Below are 25,067 nucleotides of genomic sequence, written 5' to 3'. Positions count from 1 at the left end.
GTGCTAGACCCAGAGCATATAAAATGCCACAGCGCCTGCCAAGTGAACTGATAGCGGAGCTAATGTGTGCATACGTTGCTTACCCAGACTCCTTCCTGTGTTCACTCCTAGTCTTTGTCAAAAGCACAGTTTTATGATTTTACTGTCATAGCTTGTAAAACAGTAAAATTTTATCTTCTCTTCCTCTTGTTGTTGTCTGGTAAGCATTGTGGTTTGAATTTGCTTATTTTTGTAGAACGTAATATTTCGTAAAGTCGATGTGCCCTTGCACTAATAGCGGCAGTTAAACAGGACCCGATTGCTAAAGACTAACAGAACTCAGTGACAGTGCTTCCAAAGGCACAGCTCATTGCGGGAGAAGGTTACAGTGGCACAACAGAATTAGGGTCAGGACATGCATTGTCTTCCACGGCAGTCTCACAGCAGACAGTCGCGCGAGGTCCGGCAGGGGCCCATGCCGGGTAGCACTTCCTGTCTCGGGTCAGGAACTAGTAAAGTGTGCCCCCAGTACTTCACAACCAAAGATCCCCAAATGGAGTCTCAGCTGAGTTTTTTTTTTTTTTTTAATATTCTGTTGGTCTTGGGAGCATATTTCTGCTATGTAACCAGCCGCAACAGCAGAGCCTTCTTGAGGTCTCACTGAGACCAAGTACAAATCATCAGTCTCACCGTCATCCGTAAACAGTGCTGACAAGCTGCTGCAAACTGCTGTCCGACTCCTCGGCCCTGTGATTACAAAGCCATGCTGCTTTTATCAGCATATTTCATTTCTGGACCGGTGGTTAGTGCCAAGCAAGAACTTCAGCAAAACAGCTTGGGTCAATTCTAGGCATGCTGGAATCAACCCTCACAACACAGTCCTAATTGAGTTAAGAATTACTCATTGGTCCTATGAGTGATATTTTTACTCAGAATAACACAGAAAAAAAGTATTTTGGTTTGTGTGTGCATATGTATATACTTTTTGTTTAAAACATTATTTTTATAGAATAAATTCCTGGGAGTGGAATTACTGGCCAAAAGCTGAAACTCTGGATCTTAAAATGTATTGACAAAAACTCAGAAGCATCCCGCCAAGATGTTCTGCCATAATTCTGTAAGAGTAGCAATTACACCACGTCCTCACTAGCATTGGGTGCTGCTAACGGGGGAGGGCTCTGATGACATTTTCCCCAATATTCTTTGTTTTAATTGAGGTATGATTAACATACAATAAATGCATAGATTTTTATAGGTACAGTCTTACATTTGGCAAATGTATAAACCCACATAACCACTACCCCATTCAAGATCCAGAACATTTCCATTATCCCTTAAGGTTCTATCTGGACTTTTTGCAGTCGGTCTGTATCTCCTGTGCGCCACCCCCTCCCAGACATCCACTCTTCTGACCTCTGTCTCCTCTAGAATTTCATCTACGTGGAACCTTACCGCACGCGGGCTCTTGTGGCTGAATTCTCTTGCTCAGCGTACTCTTTTATTTTCAGTGCTCACTGACAGTCGTAAATATTTGTCATTTTATTTTCAATTACTTTGATGGCTAATGAGGCTGAATGTTTTTCCATGTTATTTGCCCATTGCCTTTAGGACAGTGGGCCCTGACCCTAGCTGCACATGCCTGGGCCCCAACATAGGTTAGTTAGATCGGAATCTGGGGGGATAGGGCTTAGAGATCAGCGTTCCCCACGTAACTCTGATGTGCCATCCAACATTAAGAACACGGCTTTAAGAAAGAAAATAGAAGGAATTGTCAAAACTCTGGGTTCGTTTTTTATTTCATTCCCCTGACCCCAGCCCTGACCTTTGCAGACAATGCTTGTTTTTTCCATGTTTTCCCAACCACACTTCAGAAACAAATTCCTTGCCTTTTTGAAAGAGAAGTAATAGAAAATTCTATCTGGTTTTGCTTAAACATAAGCAAAAAATTGTCCCCAAATTTTAGAGCATGAGTATTATGCCGCCTCATAGATCTAGTAGTTAAGCCAAAAATGACCTTCCGAACTCCACATGTGCTCCAGGCGAGTGGGCCCACTGAGCCTCTGACCAAACGAGGGCTGTGCCGGCTAGCCAGCCAGCAATGGCGAGAGAAGGCTTCAAGGCCTCACCAGCTCTGCCGTGTCAACACACTCTTCCAACCATGCATAACACTGCGGAGAGAAGCCGGAGGGTCCCGCAACAGGAGCTAATTAGGACAAGCATATGATACTCACTTGATGGAAGCCCTTGCAACTGTAAAAGACGGGGGCCCTGAAGATTAGACAGTAGCACGGGGAAATGCTTACGATATAATAGAAAGAGTGTAAGACTAAACTTTAATGTAGGCAATGTCTAACAAAAGACACTTATAAAAAGACTAGAAGGAAATACAACTCTATTTTAATACTGGTCATATTGGGAATTGGGTTTTCTTCCCAAATTTTCTATAGCTTATCATCTTATTTTTTAAAATAAATTAATTTGGGGGCGCCTGGGTGGCACAGTTGGTTAAGCATCTGACTCTTGGTTTCGGCTCAGGTCGTGATCTCGGGGTCGTGATCTCAGGGTCGAGAGACCAAGCCCCACATTGGGCTCCATGCTCAGCAGGCTGTCTGCTTAAGACTCTCTCTCCCTCTCTTTTTGCCACCCCCCACTTAAATAAATAAATAAATATATCTTTTAAAAAATTAATTTCTTAGTAGTCCAAATGGCAGAATAAGAGAGAAAGCAGCTAAGATTTGGGTGTTTTGGTTTTTTTTTTAAAGGTTTTATTTATTTATTTGACAGAGAGAGAGACAGCCAGCGAGAGAGGGAACACAAGCAGGGGGAGTGGGAGAGGAAGAAGCAGGCTCCTAGCGGAGAAGCCTGATGCGGGGCTCGATCCCAGAACACCGGGATCACGCCCTGAGCCGAAGGCAGACGCTTAATGACTGAGCCACCCAGTCGCCCCTAAGATTTGGGTTTTAATATCCTAGGGCAGGATGGGTAAAAATAAGTGCCAGAAATACATGTTGTGTTTCAAATGATGTCAAGACATCAGAGTAGCTGATGAGCAGCTGAGAAGCCCAGAGGACGACAGGTAGATTGTACACTGCTAGATGTTACACCTCTGAAGCTATGGACCAGAGGATGCTGGAACCCAGTGATGTCTTCTGCCAAGCTCTTTTTAGTAAAAAGGGAAATAAGAACATTTATGAGATGTAAACATCGCCCTGTAAAGAATCTAAGTCGCAGCAGTGGTAATCGTGAACACAGTTCTGCAAAAATACGTGCCTCCTATTACATAGTGGGTACTGCAAGGGTCACAGAACTGAACAGGCCTGAGGCAGTTTTATGAACCCAGGTATCTAGACCAACTCTATTAATTAGGGTTTAGGTTGAGTTGCTGGAGCAGAGACTCCAAATAACAACGTCTTTGAAAGGAACAGGTTTCTGTCCTACCTAGCAGTGCAGACATAAGCAGTCCAGAATGGGTATTGTGGGTCAGTGTCACAGGAGTCTAGACTCCTTTATCTCATTGCACCAGCGTCTTTAACGTGTTGCCCTTATCCACATTCAAGCCAACAAAAAGGAAGAGGGGAAAGCAAGGACGTTCCATTTGCCTTTAGGACACACTACTTCCACTCGTGTTCTGTTGGCCAGAACTTACTCACACAGTTCATTCCATCTAGCTGGAAGGAAAGTCAGGAAGTATAGTGCATTTTAGGGGCAACCAAGTGCCCAGCTGAAAATCAGGGGCTCTGTAATGACGGAAGAAGGAGAACATGGACAGGGACAATCCCAGCAGTCAGTGACTGCCAAGTACACTGACAAGCTGTATCTAGCCTGGTATGCATGTCTCTGGCCTCCAGGAATCCAAACTTCTCAGCCGGGTATCTGGCTAACAGCTAAGGTAATCTTCAAAGGAAAAATATGCAAAATGATTCCTTTATGTACAATCAGCAAGCAGGAGAGAGAGCGGGGCACTATTTTGAAAAATGGAAGAGTCTTGCAGAAACACATTTAAGGGTAAGACATAATTTACAAGACAGAAGACTTCCTTGGAGTAGCTCTTCCATCAGAGTTTAACTAGAATTAGCATCTAGATAAGTCTGCTTTGCTCTTTCCCTCCCATCTTGTTCCTAGTTATTATATAAAACAAAATATCAAACCCATACATACATGGTCAATTAATTTATGATAGAGATGCCAAGAATATACAGTGGGGGGGGGAGGACCTGGGTGGCTCAAGTTGTTGAGTATCTGCCTTCGGCTCAGGTCATGATCTCCAGGTCCTGGAATAGAGCCCCATGTCCGGCTCCTGGTTCCCAGCTTAGGGGGAATCTGCTTCTCTCTCTCCCTCTGCCTCTCCCCTGCTCATGCTCTCTCTGCATCTCTCTGTCTCAGATGAATAAATAAAATCTTAAAAAAAAAAAAAGAAGAATATACAGTGGGGAAGGGACAGTCTCTCCAATAAATAGTGTTGGGGAAACTGGATGGCTACATGCACAAGAATGAAACTGGAGAACTGTCTTACAGCATACACAAAAATTTACTCAAAATGGATTAAAGACTTGAATATAAGACCTGAAATGTAGGCCTACCTACAGCTAATATCATATTCAATGGTGAAAGGCTGAAAGCTTTTCCTGTAAGTTTAGGAGGTATAAACTTTCAGTTATAAAATAAATCATGGGCATGTAATGTATAGCGTGGTAACTATAGTTAACATTGTATCGCATCCTTGGAAGTTGCTAAGAGAGTAAATCTTAAAAGTTCTCATTACAAGAAAAAAATCCTACGTATGGTGACAAATGTTAATTAGGCTGTGGTGATCATTTAGCAATATATGCAAATATCAAATCATCATGTTATATATCTAAAACCAGTATAATGTGTACAATTATACCTCAATTTATTTTTTAAAGATTTTATTTATTTATTATTTACGTATTTATTTATTACTTATTTATTTATCTCTTAGACTAGAGAAAGAGAGAGAGTGATTCTGAGCAGGAGGGACAGAGAGAATCTCGAGCAGACTCTGTACTGAGCAGAGCACAACGTGGGGCTTGATCTCACGAGCCTGAGGTCATGACCTGAGCCAAAACCAAGAGCCACCCAGGCGTCCCAATTATACCTCAATTTTAAAAATAATAAAATTTAATTTAATTTTTTGAAATGAAAAAATCAATATCTTACTGGAAGAAATCAGCAGTGTTTGGTTTGCTTGGCTTTGCTGGTATTACACTGGGAGATCACAGGCTCTGGGGTCAGATTCTTCTCTGTAGAAGTAACTTCCTTCTGTGTCAGGAGGCCCTAAGAGCACCCTCAGGTTTGGTGATTCATCAGGACTCAACAGAACTCAGAACAGCTGTTATATGCATGGTTAGGGTTTGAATTACAGTGAAAGGCACATAGGACAGAGTCCAGGAGAGACAAGACACAAGCAAACTTCGCGATGTCCTCTCCCAGTGTAGTAGAATGGACAGCAATGACATATGACAACACGTATGAAGTATCCCCAACCTGGAAACTCACCTGGGCCTTGACATTCAGAGATTTTATTGGGGGTCAGTCACATAGCCACGGAGTGCCCCAGTGATTAGCCTTAACTACTCAGTCTCTAGTCCCCCAAATCCCCAAGGTCACATTGACACAGCATGACCCAGGGCCCCAGGTGAACAAAAATGCACTCGCCAGAAATCATACTGTTAGCATAAAATATTGGTGTGACCCAAGGCCACAGGTGTACAAAGATGTTATTATCAAGCAGGATACTCCAAGGCCTTAGGGGTCGTCTCCCAGGAGCCAGTCAAGGAATGTGGAGGGTTTGGGTACCCCAGTCCCACTGAGTTAACTCTTCTGCGCAGCCTCCGTCTCCTGATTCATAGAGTACGAAGATAGGAGGCACAAATTTGCTTTAAAATCAAATGAGGTGTCTCGTGAAAAGCCTGGAGCACAGGTTTTTAGTTAGTTCCCTTCACTTAAGTTAGGGCTTCCCCAGTGTAAGTGTCAGAGGTGAGATCAGATAGGGAACAACTGCAGACTGCCTGCCACCACAGGCCTGACTGGGCCCTCGAGGTACTACAGTGACTAAGAGCAGCTTTCTCATACCTTAAACACTTTCATTTTCTCATTCCTTAAATATTTTTTTTTCCGTTAAAATGGCATTATCCAAATGTCTAGGCATTCAGGGGCAGTCAGGGGCTATAGAGACCATTAGAATAGGTTTTTTTTTTAAAGATTTTATTTATTTATTTGAGAGAGAGAGAGCATGAGTGAGGTGTGGGGAGGAGCAGAGGGAGAGGCAGAAGCAGACTGCGCCGCTGAGCAGGGAGCCTGACACAGGGCTCGATCCCAGAACTCTGGGACCGTGACCTGAGCCAAAGGCAGACGTTTAACCGACTGAGCCACCCAGGCACCCCCCATTAGAATAGTTTTGCTTTTCCTGGGGCGCCTGGGTGGCACAGTTGTTGGGCATTTGCCTTCGGCTCAGGGCGTGATCCTGGCGTTCTGGGATCGAGCCCCACATCAGGTTCCTCTGCTATAAGCCTGCTTCTTCCTCTCTCACTCCCCCTGCTTGTGTTCCCTCTCTCGCTGGCTGTCTCTATCTCTGTTGAATAAATAAATAAAATCTTAAAAAAAAAAAAGAATAGTTTTGCTTTTCCTCAAAAAGTTGTAAATAGAGCTACCCTACGATCCAGCAATTGCACTGTTAGGGATTTACCCCAAAGATACAAATGTAGTGATCCGAAGGGGCACCTGCACCCCAATAGTTATAGCTGCAATGTCCACAATAGCCAAACTATGGAAAGAGCCCAGATGTCCATCAACAGATGAATGGATAAAGAAGATGTGGTATATTTATACAGTGGGATACTACTCAGCCATCAACAATCCCTGGAATCTTGCCATTTGCAACGACGTGAATGGAACTAGAGGGTATTATGCTGAGTGAAATAAGTCAATCAGAGAAAGACAATTATCATATGATCTTACTCATATGTGGAATTTAAGAAACAAAACAGAGGATCATAGGAGAAGAGAGGAAAAAATAAAACAAAATGAAATGAGAGAGGGAGACAAACCATAAGAGATTCCTAATGATAGGAAACAAACTGAGGGTTGCTGGAGGGGAGTAAGTGGGGGATGGGGTAACAGGGTGATGGACATTTAGGAGCACACGTGATGTAATGAGCACTGGGTGTTACATAAGACTGATGAATCACTGACCTCTACCTCTGAAACTAACAAGACACTATATGTTAATTACTTGAATTTTAAAAAAAGGAAAAAGAAAACTTAAAAAAGGAAAAATCAGGTTTCTTTTGTTTTCTTCTTATATACAAATGTCTCTCAGGATGTTTTCCACATTAAACCAAGATCCGTACCCAAAAATGGTTTTTGTTTGCTTGGAGTAGTTTTGTTTTGTTTTTAAGATGTCAGGATGTAATTGACCACAAAACAAAACAAAACCTAAAACCCCAGCTGACATATTTAGAACAAACTTTTTTTCTCATATAGCAAGAAATGTGGAGGAAGGTGATGGCTGCATGGATTCGGCTGCTCGGCAGTGTCGTGAAGGACCGGGCTCTGTCCTGCGTTCTGTCCTGCTGTGCTTGGGGGGTTGGCCCCTTCGTCTTTAGGCTTGTCCCATCATGGTTCCAGGGCAGGGACTGCAGCTGCAGGGGGCGCAGCCTCAGCGGAGGGCAGCCAGGGCAGCCAGGGATGGTTTCTCAAGTTCCTAGGAGCGCCCAGTAGGCATACCTGTCTCACAGGCCCATCCGCCTGGCCACACACACACACACCTGGGGCCTACCCACCTCTCCTGAGATCAAGGGCTCTCTAAATGAAATCTGGGTTTTGTTAGCAGGAGAGAAGAGCTGTATACCTGTACCTTCTAGCCTGACACAGGTAGTTCTTTTCATAAGGAAATGCAAATGGTGAGGGGCTCCCTCCCAAATATGTCCAGGGCTTTCTCTCAAGCTTTAACCTGCACTGGAATCCCCGGAGGACTTGGCAAAACACGGATCCACTCCCAGAGTTTATGATTCTGTACTTCTGGGATAGAGCCTGAGACTTGGCATTTCTAACCAGCTCCCAGGGGAGGCTGATGTTGCCGGTCAGAACACGGCCTGAGAACCCCTGCTGTAGGCTTAGAGAAAGCCCAGTTTACGGACATTAGCTTCAGCGGTGGTTCTCAGCGGGCAGCGGTTTGCCTCCCAGGACAAGGGGACATTGCGCAATGTCTGGAGATATTTTGGGTTGTCACACTGTAGAAGGTACTACTGGCATGTGGTGGGTCGAGGCCAGGGACACTGCTGAGCAGTCTACAACGCGCAGTACAGACTTCCACAACAAAGAATTATCTGGCACAGAGCATCAGTAGGACAGAGGTCAAGGTATCCTAATTTAGAGTGATTTTGTGTGATCAGACCTAATAGGTTCAAAGTAAAATTTCTCCTCAATTTTTAATTTGCAGAAGTGATTTCTGAATAACAATATTCTTATTTGGAAAGCACAGTCGTCTTCAAAGAGGTTTGCCTAGTGGTGGTATTGAGGCTTCATTCTGTTTTCTTGCTTACTCAGATTAGCTGTTATAGTAGCTTAAAATGGTAATGTAGATTTTTGTTCTTTTTTTAAAAAACAGGTTTATTGATATGATTGACATACCACACAGCTCACCCACTTATAGTGTACAATTCAGTGGCTTTTAGTTGTACCGCCGTCACCACAGTCAATTTTAAGAACACTTCATTACCCCCAAAAGAAACCTTTTAGTTATCATCTGCCATCCCCGATTTCCCTCTCCCTCCACAGCCCCAGGCAACCAGGAATCCTCTGTATTTGCCTGTTCTGGACAATACATAGACGGGGAGTCATATAATATGTGGTCCTGTGTGCATGACTTCTTTCACTTAGCGTAATGCTTTCACGGTTCATCTGTGTTGTAGCATGGATCAGCGCTTCGCTCCTTTTTGTGGCCGAATCATGTTCCACTGCACAGATATTCCATAGTTTGCTTACCCTTTCATCAGCTGGTGGTCTTTGGGTTGTTTCCACCTTTTGGCTATTGCGAATAGTGCCACTATGAATATGCGTATATAAGTTTTTGCGCGGACGTATGTTTTCATTTCTCTTGAGTAGAAGCCTAGGAGTGGAGCTGCTGGGTTCTCCAGCTCTACGTTTAACCATTTGAGGAACTTCCAGGCTTTTTCCAAAGAGGCTGCACCATTTGACCAGCAGTGTTTGAGAGTTCCAGTGTCTTTACATCTTTGCTCACACTTGTTATTGTCTTCTTTTTTATTTTAGCCAGCCTGGTGGGTGTGAAGTGGTATCTCACTGTAGTTTTGATTTACGTTTCCTTAATGGCTAACGATGTTGAACATCTTTTCATGTGCTTATTGGCGATAAGTTTGATTTATGTCAGAAACTGAGTTAGAGTCTTGAGCAGAGACCTACATAGAATTGGCCTTCAGAAGTCCAGACTCGGGGAAAGGACTGAGAGCGGACTCAGTTATCAGAGATTGAAGTGGGTTATATCACCATTGAAGGGTATAGCCAAGACCTCAAAACTTAAATTAATGACTGACTCCATGGGGCAGGATTCGGAATTCGATGTCAGGGATCAGAAGTCAAGGAGTTTCCTGAGTTGGAGGCCACTAAAGCTGGTGCTGTTTAGGAGGTTACCCTTGGTCCATTCCCCCTGTTGGGGTCGGGAAGTCCTGCAGATGGGAGGCAGGACAAGTATCCGCCTCTGGTGGCAGCCCTTGAGAAAGCAAGAGGAGAAAATCCAAGAAAGGTGCATACTGAGGAAGCAGCATAAGTGTCCACCGTGCTCAGCTGCGCCTCTATGTAAATTTATTTTATAGAAACTATAACGAGAAGCGTCACCGTCACAAAGACAAGCTTCGCAGAGTCAAGGACCATTTATCTCATGAAGTAAAACTACGAGATGGTAGAATTGAACAACTGGAAAATGAAGCCAGATGTCTGCGTCAGCAAGTGGAAAAGGTGAGCAGAAAGGTGAAGAGCTCCCCGAGGCGCTGCGGCTCGGCTCATTCGAGAAAGCCCACTTGTGCTTTAATTCTCTGTGGCCTCTTCATACCCAGGTTCTCATTTCTTTCCTATGCACCTTCTTTCGATGTGAGTGATTCTGCCAAAAAGTATGTAAGACTCATGGTGTTGGTAAACTGAGTCAAACACTGAAAATATCCTGCACTTCCAACTCTGGTCAGTGTCTTGTCTTCAAATGAAAATGTCTTCTCTTAAATACCTGTCAGCAGAGACTTCCAGACCACCCTCCATAACTCATTCCTAGTTCACATTGCCCTCATTTTGCCTCAAACTCCCGTCAGTTTTAAATGGCAGTGAAAATTGGTGACCCCTACTTATCAGTCCTTGTGTAGTGTCTGCAGGCTTTTTTTCCTAAATATCCATGTCTTCTTCATCTTTGTCCCATGGCCCCTTACTGGTAGGCAGGAGGAAAATGAGACAGATGGCATGGAATCAACTGCACAATGGTCTTGGGATCATTAAACTACATGAATTCAGAGTGGAGAGCAACTGACTAGGCCAGTAATGCTTTCCCTTCTTGAGATGCCTAGCCCATCCGAATTTTGAAAACTCTGTGCTCACTCCTAAAATACTCATTTCTATGTATGTGCCAAGGATCCCAAAAGAATTCATGCAATTTCAGTCATTCCGTGGGCTATTATGGGATGGTTAAGAATTCTAGACTACACACAATAACACATTTTTGGATTATAACAGATGCGTCACCAATGTTTTTTTAAAAAATCCTCCTCATACTCTACACGATAGTGAGAGAGGAAAATCAGTTGGATTTTGCAGTACCCTTCTCTTTGGGCACTAAGTTGTCAAACTTTTAAAGACTCGGATCTAGGTTGGACTCACAACTAGGAAAAGTACATGAAAAGTACTACAGAAGAAAGTAGCAACCCTGGTTCATGGGCCCACCGGAAATAGCAGCCTACTTCTGATTACTACTCTCTTGGACTGCCTGCCTTCCACTGTTAGGCTTATATGACAGAAACGGCCCCCTGCTTCTTTCTTCCTGACTGTACTGGGTTGAACATTGTCCTCCACAAATTCATGTCTGTCCAGAACCTCAGAATGTGATCAATTTGGAAATAAGGTCTTTGCAGGTGTAATTAGTTAAGATGAGGTCATGGTGGATTAGAGTTGGCCCTAAATCCAATGTGACTGGCATCCTTATAAGAAGAGCAGGCACACATAGCCACTCGCAGGGGAAGAAGTCCACGTGAGGATAGAGGCAGCTCTCGGAGTGATGCCGCTATGCCAGGGAGCACCAGGGATTGCTTGTGAACTCCAGAAGCTGAGAGAGAGGCATGGAGCCCCCAGAAGGAACTAACCCAGCCAACACTCCAATTTTAGACTTGGAGCCTCCACAATTGTGAGAAAACCAGTTCCTGTTGTTTTAAGCCATCCAGTGTGTGGGGTTTGTTACAGCAGCACTGGGAAAGCGACGTGTCCACCCAGAGAGCCACAGATCTGCGGGAAACACTCTGGAGATGGCCAACAAGCAGAGGCGAAGGAAGAGCAGGTGGTTCCTTTGCTCACTGCCCTTGAAGGGTGCTGTGGGCTTTGGCCGCGGGCAGGTGCAAAGTCTAAACCTGCCACCTCTTAGTTCTGTGACCTGGCACAAGTCTCTGGGTATCATTTTCCTCGTCCGTGAAATGGCGGAACTAATCCACACCTCACGAGTCTTTTGTGCAGTTAAAATAGGAAATGCCTGCAGTGGCGCCTGACACGGACAACTCTCCAGAGATGTTCCTTCCTTCCCTTACGGTGTAAGCGCTCTTAGACACATGTTAATTGGTAGATGTACAGCTCACAGGAGGAATTGTTAATGGAATAGGAAATACTTAGCCTAGAGAAGCCTGATGTGAGATCTTTTAATGCCACAGTGGTACGAACCTGGAGGTCCTGATTTTACTTATTTTAGGGCCTGTGGACCAGAGCCACGAGCACAAAGAAGCTGGGCTCACCTTCTAAGCACCAAGTCTCCAGAAAGTAATGCCACTTTTTTGGGTTTTATCCCTTCAGCCTTCTCTTTATACAGTGAGCCAGTTGAGTCTCCTGACTGTTGTAAACATCCAAACCAGATTTCTCCAAATATTTCATCCTTTTATTAGAGCAGGTGTCCTGATTTTCTGGTTCAAAAAAGTAGGGCATTTCCAAAGCGCAGAGTGTCAGGACCCTGCCCCATCCAGTGTCCTTTCTAATCCAGTCGTAACTGCAGAGTAGTATTGGTGGGATGACTGCTTCTATTCTCAATCCTTACCAAAAACATATTTAAATAAGAGCAGACAAGACTATTGTTGGATATTGAAGTGTCCTGGCTGCAGGACTTTAAAATCTGGCGTGGTTTGTTTCGGAACATAATGTAATATCCTTTCTTACACTTCTTGAATAGTAGATGGAGTCTTTTCTGGATGATCTATATTAGTGCCTTATTTAAAAGAAAGAAAGTTGCCCCTCTTAACTCTGTGATTCGCCATCTGCCCGCAGCTCATTACGCTTCTCCCGTCCCCACTCACTCCCGCCTGTGGCAGCAGGAGGCACAAACACAGAAGGGTGAAGACACGTACCGTTGACAGGGCATCAGTGAGGTGACAAGGGCAATTCTATACTTTCGAGCTGCTAAACTCCTCACCAACGGTGATATTTATTAATAGCTACTGACTCTTTCAATATAAGAACATTAGTATTTTTTCACAAGCTACACTCCTTTATCATTTTAGCTATAATCTCGCTAGCTATTGCTTTCCGGAAAAATGTTGGTAGAAAATGAGACATGGTGTCAGGTTAGAAGTCTCTTCAGCATGATCGCTGCAAGGGTATTCTCAGTAGCCGGCTTACCTGCTTCATTTGCCAAGTCAACTGAGATCCCGAAGCTGGTTTCCAAGGATGGGGGCTAAATTCCCATCTTCTCCCTTTGCCATAAAAAGACGATCACCACAATGCAGATAGAGATGTTTTACATGGAAAAATGTCAGGCTGGAGCTTTGGGGAGTTCAGTTGCATTTGGTAGCAATTTGATACTTACGGTATTAGAATACACATGAAAGCCTTGGGACCTTACTGGAAGTTGAGTTGCTCAGATATTTTTAAATGTTAACCCAGGGAATGATAAATTGTTAAAAAAAAAAAAACACAGGACCTAAAATAACCAAAATAAACAGAAGAACTATCTAGCTGACAATGTCAGCAAACAGGTGAAAACATACTAGGGGACAGGAGAGGGAACGTAAAGAAGGGATATTTGCTGTCAACTTCATAATTCTTCCTCCTGCTGTGGTAATGAGGGGTTTTATTATCTCTAGGAGAAGGCATTCCAGGACGAAGTCACTGCTCAAAATGACATACTGTTCCTAGAGAAAAGGAAACTTCTGGAACAAGTCACAGAGCAAGAAGAATTAATCCGTGACAATAAATGGGTAATATCTTCCGTCCAGAACAGGTAGGTGTGGTCCTGCCTGAGGAGCCAATGAACTCTGCCAAGATGTTTCTCCCTCAACGAAGAGGTTGTTCCAGAGACTGTCCTCTGGGTTTGCAGCCTATCTTATAATTGTTGCTCTGCTGCCTGCTGTTTTCAGCAGTTCCTGCAAAAGTAATGAAATTAAAGAGAAAAGGATCATGGAGGAGGCGGGTGAGCCATTCGATGGGCTCTTGCATGGAGGCATTGCCTGACTGAGGACCTCGCTGGGCTCATTCTGGCCTCTGTCACTTTATGTGTTGACACTCATTTTTATCATCTGATACCTGTGGAATCAAGGTAGATCAAGAGAGGAACAGGTTCATACTAGTGACTTAAATTCACGAAACCGTGCGATACCAATTGTATTAATTTATAACGACAAATGGTCCCAGCAGAGAAGAATTCACATATCACCCAGCCCAAGCCCTCTCTCCTCTATTAGGAATCCCCAGTTACAATGAAAAGTGTTCTTGGAGCACAGAATTAGGGCAAAGAGAGTGGTTTGATCTTAACACATAGAGTCACCAATAATAACTATAATGATTAACATTTTTTGAGCACTTACACTGTGCTGGGCATTGTTCTTAGCTCTCTCTCTCACCAATCCTCATACCAGTCTCACGAGGGAGGCTCTGGGATTAGCCTTATTTTATGGGTGAGAAAGCTAACCCAGAGAAGTTCAGGAACTCAGGCAGCCTGGTCAGTGACAGAGCAGTGTGTGGACCTCAGTAGCTTGGCCCTAGAGCCCACAGCACCACAGTCTGTGGGGAGATCTGTCCAGCAGGCTGGAACTCTCCTCTCTGCTGTTATGGGCACACACTTCTCAGGGCAGGCCTGGGAAGTCTCTGATGATCTCTTACTGTCTGTGTCTCCCCTTTTGTAAGCCTTCTCTGTAAGCCATTGCCCTTCTCAGATTACATCATTGATTCTGAAATTCCCAATACAACTGACTTATTACCCGTGCTTAACATTAATGGTGTTCCCATCTTGCCCTCCTAAAGACACACTCTAGCCATCTGGATTGGACTTGTGTGTTTTCCTTGGAGTAAGCTTCTTCTACAGGATGCTTCTTCCTTTTACAGATGAGAAAACTGAGGCTCAGATTTGGAATTTGCCAAGGATCACATAGCTAGTATGTGGCAGAATCAGAACTCAAACACAAATCTCTGATCAGCACTATTGTACTATCATGTGTCCCGAATAAACCGTGGCCCTGGAGAGTGAGCCTGGTATAGTGGTTAGGAGCTCAGGCTTAGAAATCTGAAAGATCTGAATTAGCATCTCAGCTCTATGACTTTCTGGTTTTATGTCCTTAAACAAGTTGCTTTTCTCTGGGCTTCAGTTTCCTCATCTGTAAAATAGGCTCCATAACAACATCAATTTCATGGAGTTGTTGCAAGGATCAAATGAGCCAACACATGAGCAGGTTTAAGTGTTTACTCTGTGGGTAGGTTACAGGGACTAAGCACATGGTAAGTACTTGGTAAATGGTTATTGCCGCTATTGCTACTACTACTACTATTACTGCTGCTGCTGCTACTACTATTAATACTGCTACTACTATTACTACTGCTACTGTTACTGCTGGTGCTACTGCTACTATTACTACTATTGCTATGACTGCTGCTGCTATTACTACTGCTGCTACTACTACCACTACTACTGCTAATACTATTACTACAGCTGCTGCTATTACTGCTATTACCACTACTACTGTTGCTACTACTACTGTTAGTACTACTGCTGCTAGTACCACTACTACTCTTACTACTGCTGCTTCTGCTACTACTGCTGCTACTACTATTACTATTGCTGCTGTTATTACTACTGCTACTACTGCTGCTGCAACTGTTAATGCTGCTGCTACTACTACTACTATTACTACTGCTGCTTCTGCTGCTACTATTACTATTACTACCGCTGCTGCTGCTATTACTACTGCTGCTGCTGGTGCTACTATTACTGCTACTGTTGTTGCTGCCGTTACTACTACTACTACTACTGCTACTACCACGACGAAAGTATGGGATGACTATTCGAGATCAGAACCAGATGCAGGCTGTGTAGCTATAATATTTGAAGGGATGCAGAGAGATTTCAGTCCCACCCCTAAATGGGATCATATCCTTCATCAAGTTTCTCAAGGGCTAGAATTGTGCCTTCCATACTCTTGCAATATGGTATGTCTCTGTTCTCAATATGTTTTTAATGCCTGTGTATAAGCCAAAAGCTTATTAATTTCTACTTGGTCTTGGAACATGATGAGAATTACTCTGCCAAAGTTGGTTCCATAACCAACTAGGCAGTGGGCTAAGACCCAGAGCTAGTGGTAAGTGGGACATGGTTTTGAGTTTTTAGTAATGATACAGAAATTTTTAGTTATTCCTCTGATCTATCTCATTCTTAGAGTACTTCTTCTGGATAAAGAAAATAAGGAATTGCAGGAAACCACTCTCCGGCTTACACAGCAGGTTGGCCTCTTAGAGCGTATCATAAAGAACATCCAGATTCACAGAGGAGAGGTAAGATGCGTGCTTCTGTTGTGTCCCTCATATGAAGCCTAGTTGCTAAGGTTGTGGTGTTCTCTCTTCATGTTCATGTAGCTGTAGGCTGCACTTGGCCTCATGGGGGCCAGTGGCAAAGAAGCGCATTGGCCGCACGAGAGCAGCAGACGCTGAGACTGCTCTTGGCCAGCTTTGCTCTTCATTGGGTCAGCTTGGGCCTGGACTCATGACTCTGAGATCAAGACCTGAGCCAAGATCAAGAGTAGGGCACCCAACCAACTGAGCCATCCAGGCACTCCTGTGTCAGCTTTTAGTAAACACTCTCCTCCTATGTGATCCCAAAGAGACTGTGCATGCCTCGTAGCTTCTTTAACTGTATCCCCATTGTCTTTGTGCTTCTCTGTCTCAGCAAATCAGCAGTGAGATCCTGGAGCAATCCATAAGGATTGTATCTCTTATGCCATTTCATCTACAGACAGGTGCTCCGGGGTGCCTGGGTGGCTCAGTCCTTAAGTGACTGCCTTCGGCTCAGGGCGTGATCCCGGCGTTCTGGGATCGAGCCCCACATCAGGCTCCTCCGCTATGAGCCTGCTTCTTCCTCTCCCACTCCCCCTGCTTGTGTACCCTCTCTCGCTGGCTGTCTCTATCTCTGTCAAATGAATAAATAAAATCTTAAAAAAAAAAAAAAAGACAGGTGCTCCATAAATATTTGAGAATGAATGACTGTTAAATATTTTCACATGTATGCCTCATTCTCATTCCTGTTTGCCATGGATTATTCTAGCCCTGTTTGAGAAATGAGCAAATCTGAGGCTCAGAGAGGTAAATGAAGATAGTCTGGTCTGGCAAGGAGTCAAGCCTAAGGGGAACATCAGAGTCAGAGAAAAGCAATTTCTCTCTCAAAAATCCAAGCAGACAAGTAACCAAGTCCAGATAGATGTGGCAATAGTATAGTTTCAAAGACGGTCCAGAGTCTGGCTGGTAAACGTGTCAGCGAGAGGGACGTCGATGAGCAGAGTCGCATTCTGAACCAAGATAGAAGCTGCTTGCTTCCTCCTCTGGTTTGTATCACCTGCTAGATGTTTCCTTCCAGGATACTTAAGATAGATCCTGCTTGTTGGGTACTGTTGCTATGAGCATAAGACCCACATCTGGTTTGCTGTCAGAAAAGTGATTATTTCTGGGGTGCCTCAGTGGCTCAGTTGGTTGGGTGTCCAACTCTTGATTTCGGCTCGGGGTCCTGGGATCAAGCCCCATGTGGGGCTGTGCACTTGGCGCAGAATCTGCTTGGGATTCTTTCTTACTCTCTCCCTCCACCCCTCCCCCAACTCATGCACACACTTCTCTCTGTCAAATAAATAAATAAAATCTTTAAAAAAGAAAGGTGATTATTTCCGAACTATATGAGTTGTTCTGTAGATTTTGTCAAAAGTAGAACTGCCAGATTACATAGCTTAATTTCCAATACTTGATGTTTTTTCTTAATGATTTTTTATTATATTATGTTAGTCACCATACAGTACATCCCCGGTTTCCGATGTAAGGCTCGATGACTCATTAGTTGTGTATAACACCCAGTGCACCATGCAATACGTGCCCTCCTTACTACCCATCACCGTTCTATCCCATTCCCCCACCCCCCTCCCCTCTGAGGCCCTCAGTTTGTTTCTCAGAGTCCATAGTCTCTCATGTTTCATTCCCCCTTCTGATTACCCCCCCTTTCTTTATCCCTTTCTTCCCCTACCGATCATCCTAGTTCTTATGTTCCATAGATGAGAGAAATCATATGATAGTTGTCTTTCTCTGCTTGACTTATTTCACTTAGCATTATCTCCTCCAGTGCCATCCATGTTGTAGCAAATGTTGAGAACTCGTTCTTTCTGATAGCTGAGTAATATTCCATTGTATATATGGACCACAACTTCTTAATCCAGTCATCTGTTGAAGGGCATCTCGGCTCCTTCCATGATTTAGCTATTGTGGACATTGCTGCTATGAACATTGGGGTGCATATGGCCCTTCTCTTTACTACGTCTGTATCTTTGGGGTAAACACCCAGTAGTGCAATGTCTGGGTCATAGGGTAGCTCAATTTTTAACTTTTTAAGGGACCTCCACACTGTTTTCCAATGTGGCTGTACCAACTTGCATTCCCACCAACAATGTAGGAGGGATCCCCTTTCTCCACATCCTCTCCAACAATTGTTGTCTCTTGCCTTGTCTATTTTTGCCATTCTAACTGGCGTAAGGTGGTATCTCAGTGTGGTTTTGATTTGAATTTCCTTGATGGCTAATGATTTTGAACCTTTTTTCATGTGTCTGTTAGCCATTTGTATGTCTTCATTGGAAAAGTGTCTGTTCATATCTTCTGCCCATTTTTTGATTTGTTTATTTGTTTCTCGTGTATTGAGTTTGAGAAGTTCTTTGTAGATCTTGAATACCAGTCCTTTATCTGATGTTTTTGCTTGAGCTACAACTGTTCTCAACTGTCTGTTCACTCACTATTCTACTTATTCATTCAACAAACATCAATTCCAGAAACTATGCTAAGTCCTAGGAATATGAAGATGGACCCTGTTTCTGGAGGTCTTTAGTCTGCTAGAGAAGGACAGAGACATACATGACCAAGCACTATAGTATTATGGGTGCTGAGTTAGAGCCTTAACGGAGGATATACTAGAACCAATAGCTTTGAAATCCACAACATTATCCTCAAACAAGATAAGAAATGTGACAGGGTCAGGACTACAGCACATCAAGCTCCATGTTCCATGTGTGACAAAAGTACCAACTTGTAACATCTTCACACCTGTTAAAACAACTCCAAAATTGTTTTTAAATTTAGAATCTTAAGGCTCTTCCAATTCGATCCCCTCATTTTATACAGGAGGGAGATAAAACTCAAGAGAGGTTAAATGGTATGCCTGAGTCACACAGCTACTGCTGACATTTCCCACACCTCTTGGTTCTCGGTGATTGGGTATCATACTATAAACAAATGAGTATATAGATCCCTGAGATCAGACATAGCCTATATCTCCTCCTTCCTTGCAACACCTCAGAGGCTAAAAAGCTGAGAGCTTGACAATTGTTGAGTGCTTGCTATGCACCTGGTACTGTGCTAAGCATTTTATGTACATTATCTCATTTAATCTACAAAATAACCTTGCCATTTTCACATCTGAGGAAACAGAGCTCTGGAGAGGTGAAGTGACATCATTGCCCAAGGCACATCACTAATAAGTAGAAGAAGAGGGACTGAAACCAACTCTCTCTGGCACCTTGCTCTTAGCCACTAGCTTGTAATACCTCAAGTCTACTGTTTCCCTTTCGGGGTATGGGGGCAACCAGGGACATGGCCTTGTAAGAGACCATGTTGCTTCCTGTGTTGTAATCCCATCTTTCCTCACTCTTGGATTATAAACTCCATGAGAGCAGGAACTATGTCCGTCATGTTACCCTCTGCATCCCAAGCACTTAACACCAGGGTTATAGCAACAACTTAACTCATCTCCTTTCAGTCTCTCCTCCTGATCTGTCCTGCCCATGCCTCCAGACTAATCTGCATGAAGCACTGCCTGTCTTCATAGTACTTCATCTCACAGAGTTCCAGAGACTTGTTTTGTCTATCAGAAAAAGTTCATTTGTTCAACAAATGTTAGGCCTATTCAGGGTACCAGGCCTCATACTGTCCCCCTTGTGATTTGGATATGGTGAGGTACAAGATACAGTGTCTGGCTTCACAGAACTCAGCCCTGATGAGAGTGACCATCATATAACTGGCAACTACCATACGCTGTGGTAAGTTCTACAATAGCGGTAGGCCCAGAGTGCTGTGAAAGCAGGCGGAGGGGCATTTAAACCTGTCTGGGGTGATTAGGAAAGGCTTCCAGCGTTGATGTCTAAGCCAGAAGAACTGAAGCCACATGGGAACTTCTCATAGTCCAAATAACTTTCTGACATCAAACAAGCTTGATCAAATGAACCTGATCTACTTACTGTTTCCCCCAAAGCTCTGGTTTCCTCCCTCTGGATGTATTTCCCTTACTTGGAAAGACACATCCCACCTTCCTTCTTTCATCTTCCTGGCTTTTGTCTTTTGAAATCCTATTGTTCTATTAGTCTATAGCCAGAGGGATCTTTACAAAATATAATCTGACCATGTGACCCAAAGCCATACAATGACTTACCACAGTCTTCTTTAGGCTCTTCTAGGAAGCCCCTTTTCCTCCACTGCCTTCTCCCATGACTTCCCTCCCCCAGATTTTCTCTTGGCGGGTTCCTACTGTCCCTCATAATTTGACCTAAATATCTTCTCTTCCATAAAGCTTTTTCTGAATCCTCCCCTCTCCAAATATGGCTTTATGTCCTTGATATGTTTTCTTGTTGCACCTTATGTCCCAAATCCCAGCTCAGCATTTTACTAGTTGTGTGAAAGAAGAAAACCTTATTCACCTTCTGGTTCTTTCATCTGGGAAAATGAAGTAATAACACTCAAAGGTGGCTGTTCCACACCAAAATCTGTATATGAAGATTTATAGCAGCATTATTGATAATAGCCAAGAGGTGTAAACAACCCAAATGTCTATCAGCTGATGAATGGATAAATAAAATGGTCTATCTATCTATACAACAGAATATCATTCAGTCATAAAGAAGAATGAAGTATTGATCCATGTTATAATGCAGATGAACTTTACGGATATTATGTGAAATTTAAAAAATCCGGTCACCATATGTCATATGATTCCATTTATATAAAATGTCCAGAATAGGCAAATATATAAACATAGAAGTAGATGACTAGTTGCCTAGGGCTGAAGCATTGAGGGATGGGGGTGTAGCTAAAGGGTATTAGATTTCTATTGGGAGTGATGAAGGTGCTCTAAAATTGGTTGTAATAATGGTTGTACAACCCTGTGAATACACTAAATACCATTGAATCGTGCACTTTATTTTTTTTATTTATTTATTTGAGAGAGAGAGAGAGAAAGCACAAGCAGGAGGAGGAGCAGAGGGAGAGAGACAAGCAGACTCCGTGCTGAGTGCAGAGCCTGGCACGGGGCTTAATCCCATGACCCTGAGATCACAACCTGAGCCAAAGCCAAGAGTCAGATGCTTAACCAACTGAGCCACCCAGGCACCCCAAATTGTGCACTTTAAATGACTGAATTGTATATAGTGTGTGAATTATATCTCCATAAAGCTATTACAAGAATGAATGTATGGATGGATGGATGGATGGATGGATGGATGAATTTCAGATATGGCTACTGGGGATAAAGTAGAATAATTAGATAATATATATAAAGTACCTATAATATATAAATAATATATATATAGATATATAGTGTATCGCTTGGCAAATAAATGTCTTTCAATAATACAGCTTCTTTCTCTCTGTGAAAGAAGCTTTTCTATATTGAACATTTATTGAGTTCCTCCCATGTGTTTTATGTTAATTAATTTTCACAATAACCCTGAAAGATTAATGATTAATTGTTATTCTCACATTTTAAATGTAGGAACAAAAGTCAGAGAGGTAATGGGACATATCAGAGTCTAACTAATAGAGCCAGAATTCAAGCCTTGCTCTCCTAACTCCAAGTCTACTAATATTTTTAGCACATTATAAAGTTCTCTGAATGCTAGTTTATTCCTCCTTATAGAAGCTTCTCATTTATTAGGATAACTAAGAATTTCTCACAGAAATGAGTTGGCTTGTATCAAAGGTTAAACAGGGGTCCAAGTTTAGGGGAATCAGTAAACCCCTGTAACAATATGTAAAATTTGGTCTGTGTTGATCGGTTTCTGTGAGAAAGAGTATTTGGTTTTTAAAGTCACAGATCTTAAAAAAATAGATACTTCCTTTCATGATTTAAAGTGACAGAAAATGTTCACCAGAGTATTAAGTAAAAACTTACCTAATAGAACAGAATGATTTTATCAGCTAATATGAGATAATTCATGTAGGAAAATAGATATAATAAGCAGGCTTACAATGAAAGTGCTAATATGGAAGTATAAGATTTATAATTACCAGATATTTTATAGGTATTTAGGGATCACATTTTTTATTGAGATGTAATTGACATATAACATTCTCTGTATAAGTTAAAAAGTATAACTTGTGATTCATATAACAATGATTTGATATATATATCCAATGCAAAATGACTATCACAATAAGATTAGTTAACATCTGTCACCTCACATAGTTACGATTTTTTTCCTGGAGATGAGAACTTTGAAGATCTACTGTCTTAGCAACTTTCAAATATACAGTTCAGTATCGTTAACTGCAGTCTTCATGTTGTACGTTACATCCCCAGAATTTATATTATAGCTGGAAGTCTGTACCTTTTGACCACCTTTGCCTAATTCCTCCATCCATCACACCCCACCTCTGCAACCACAAATGTGATCTCTGCTTCTATGAGTTTGTTTTTTTTTTTAGATTGTACGTATATGTGAGATCATGCTGCTATGAACATAGGATGGGGTGCAGATATCTTCAGACCATGATTTCATTTTCTCTGGATTTCGAGAAGTGGAATTGTTGGATCGTATGGTATTTCTGTTTTTAACTTTTTGAGGAAAAGTTTTTTGCAGAGCGGCTGCACCCGTGTACATGCCCATGGGTAGTGCCTGAGGGCTCCCTTTTCTCCACGTCCTTGCCAGCATTTGGTATCTCTTGTCTTTTTTATGATGGCCATTCTAACAAGTAGGAGGGGAGGGAATTAAATTTTTTATCAAAAATATATGTAAAGCTTACGTTTTAGGATCATATTGCCAGTGGCTTGTAATTACAATTTTAATTATTCATTCTTTCTTTTCTTTTAGGAGACAATTTTTGAGATTCCTGAATTTGAATTATTGAATAAAATCTTGTCCTTACCAAACTCCAGGTTAGTAAAGTCAAGACAATCATCTGCAAGCCTGAGAGTCATGGCTGCCTAAGTTATCCTGAGTTGGTGGCTTGACAAAGCATAGCATTTGGGAGTAACTTTTCTATATTTAATATTTGAATCTTTTTCCAATTCCTTCTCTCTTTCCACCTCTTCACCCCCACACCTGACAGAATCTTGACTTAAGGTAGAAAGTAATCCATAAACATAAGGTACATGTTATTTGGTTTCCTTTGTGTTTGACAGTTGTAAAAAACTGAAATCCCATTGATACCTTATCCCTGTAACCCCAACATGCTACCAAGAGATGCTGTTTTCACAAAGTCCTCACATATGGCCCTTCTTAGTTTTTCAGGCACAAGTTTAGTAGAGCTGGTTGGAAGTCTTCAAGAGATTAAAGAACATACATCAGAAGCAGCAGTGGCAAACCCCAAGTCCCCCAAGTCTCTTTCGTGTTCACAGAATTCTGAAGCTGGATACATAAACGTGGCTTCTCTGAAAGAGACACACATTGCATCCAAGAACAAGACCAGAATTGTAAAATCACTGGTGGCTAAAAGCTGTTAACTTAAAGCTTGGGCGTGAGGGTGGAACATGACGTGGAGAAGAGTTACCATGGATCCCCACTGGACGTCAACCAGGAGTCCTCAGAATTTCTGATAAATTCATTAAACTGGTTGTAAAAATGGATTTCTCTCTCTCTCTCTTTTTTAAAGATTTTATTTATTTATTTATTTATTTGACAGAGAGACAGCCAGCGAGAGAGGGAACACAAGCAGGGGGAGTGGGAGAGGAAGAAGCAGACTCCCAGTGGAGCAGGGAGCCCGGTGTGGGGCTCAATCCCAGGACTCTGGGATCACACCCTGAGCCGAAGGCAGACGCTTAACGACTGAGCCACCCAGGCACCCCATAAAAATGAATTTCTCACGTTAGTTTGATATCCTCAAATATCCTTGTATTGATCAGTAATAGTGTCTTAAGTTCAATGGTTTAATTAGGGGTCTGTTCAGCAGAGCACATATATAGCTAATTCAGCACTTTCCCCCTATTTTCATGGGTATTATTTTTTTTAAGTAAAAACAATGTAATTATATTAAAGCAAATACTTTAAAAAGAAAAAGAAATCTCCCATAATCCTGCATTCTCAAGACAACTATTTTCATTTATTCCTTTTTGGTTCTTATTCAAATGTATATATTTTTAAGTTGTTGCTATATTGTATCTTCATTTTCACAGTCTGATATTTAGTTTAATATACCGTAAAGCGTTTTTTGCTATTTCAATAGTCTTCAGAATTATTCTGTCAGTAGCCGCAGGATATCCTATCATGTCGATGTTCTATAAATTCTCTCGTTGTTTACATTTAAGTTGTTTCTACCTTTTCACTATTTGAGATTATGCTGTGCTAAAAGTCTTGTGAATGTAGCTCTTTGTTTTCTCTTGAGTTACTCCAGAAAAGATTGGCATAATTGGGTCAGAAGATACAAATGTTATATAGTTTTGGTATATCACCTATTGCGTTGCTTTAAAAAAAAAAGTTGTGTCAACATAATGTTTCTATAGTCAACCTCTTTATTTTTTTCTTTTCTTTTTCTTTCTTTTAATTAAGTAGTGGAGCCCAATATGGGGCTTGAACTCACGACCCTGAGATCAAGACCTGAGCTGAGATCGAATGGGATGCTTAACCAACTGAGCCCCCCAGGCGCTCAACCTCTTTAAGCCTCAATTTCTTGATCCATAAAATGGGAACAGTAGTTGTTCCTGTCCCATAGACTTGTGAGGACCAAATGAAATGAAATGTGTATTTAGAACTTAGTAGCTGCGTAACAAATGCTAGGTATCATCATTTATTTTCACGAGCACTTTGTACTAGTTTTTCCACAACCTCATCAACATTGGATATTATCAATTTAAAAAAATTTTTAAAAAATAGTTGCTATAAACTATATTGGAGAGTGATTCCTGCTGTTCTTTCTTCCCATCCTTCTTCTCCTCCTCTTTCTTCTTCCTCTTCAATTGAAGATAGAGAAGGAGACCAAGGGGAAAGGAAAAGTAACCAAAAATAAAAGACACCTTAAATTGAGACATTGAATTTTTATATGTAACCCTTGCTTCCTCAGATGACTGACCTAGAAAGGATGATCAAAGGATGTAGGACATAATGGCTATGATA

The 25,067-nt window shown here is 42.3% G+C and overlaps 1 protein-coding gene across 1 annotated transcript in view; it reads left to right on the top strand.

The window, feature by feature from the left end:
* The window catches only part of CCDC30 (coiled-coil domain containing 30), a 118,975-nt gene extending 95,391 nt beyond the window's left edge, over window positions 1-23,584 (top strand). Inside the window, 6 exon segments of the mRNA XM_048220523.2 lie at window positions 9,831-9,972; window positions 13,329-13,465; window positions 15,891-16,005; window positions 22,830-22,894; window positions 23,242-23,398; window positions 23,401-23,584. Coding sequence (XP_048076480.1) covers window positions 9,831-9,972; window positions 13,329-13,465; window positions 15,891-16,005; window positions 22,830-22,894; window positions 23,242-23,398; window positions 23,401-23,451 — 667 coding nt within the window. The 3' untranslated portion in view covers window positions 23,452-23,584.
* Window positions 23,585-25,067: the final 1,483 nt, after the last annotated feature.

The sequence above is a fragment of the Ursus arctos genome, unplaced genomic scaffold, assembly GCF_023065955.2.
Source record: "Ursus arctos isolate Adak ecotype North America unplaced genomic scaffold, UrsArc2.0 scaffold_12, whole genome shotgun sequence".
In the NCBI taxonomy this organism is placed as follows: Eukaryota; Metazoa; Chordata; class Mammalia; order Carnivora; family Ursidae; genus Ursus; species Ursus arctos.
The sequence above is the reverse complement of the archived record's forward strand: the minus strand, read 5'-3'. Positions and strand labels throughout refer to the sequence as shown.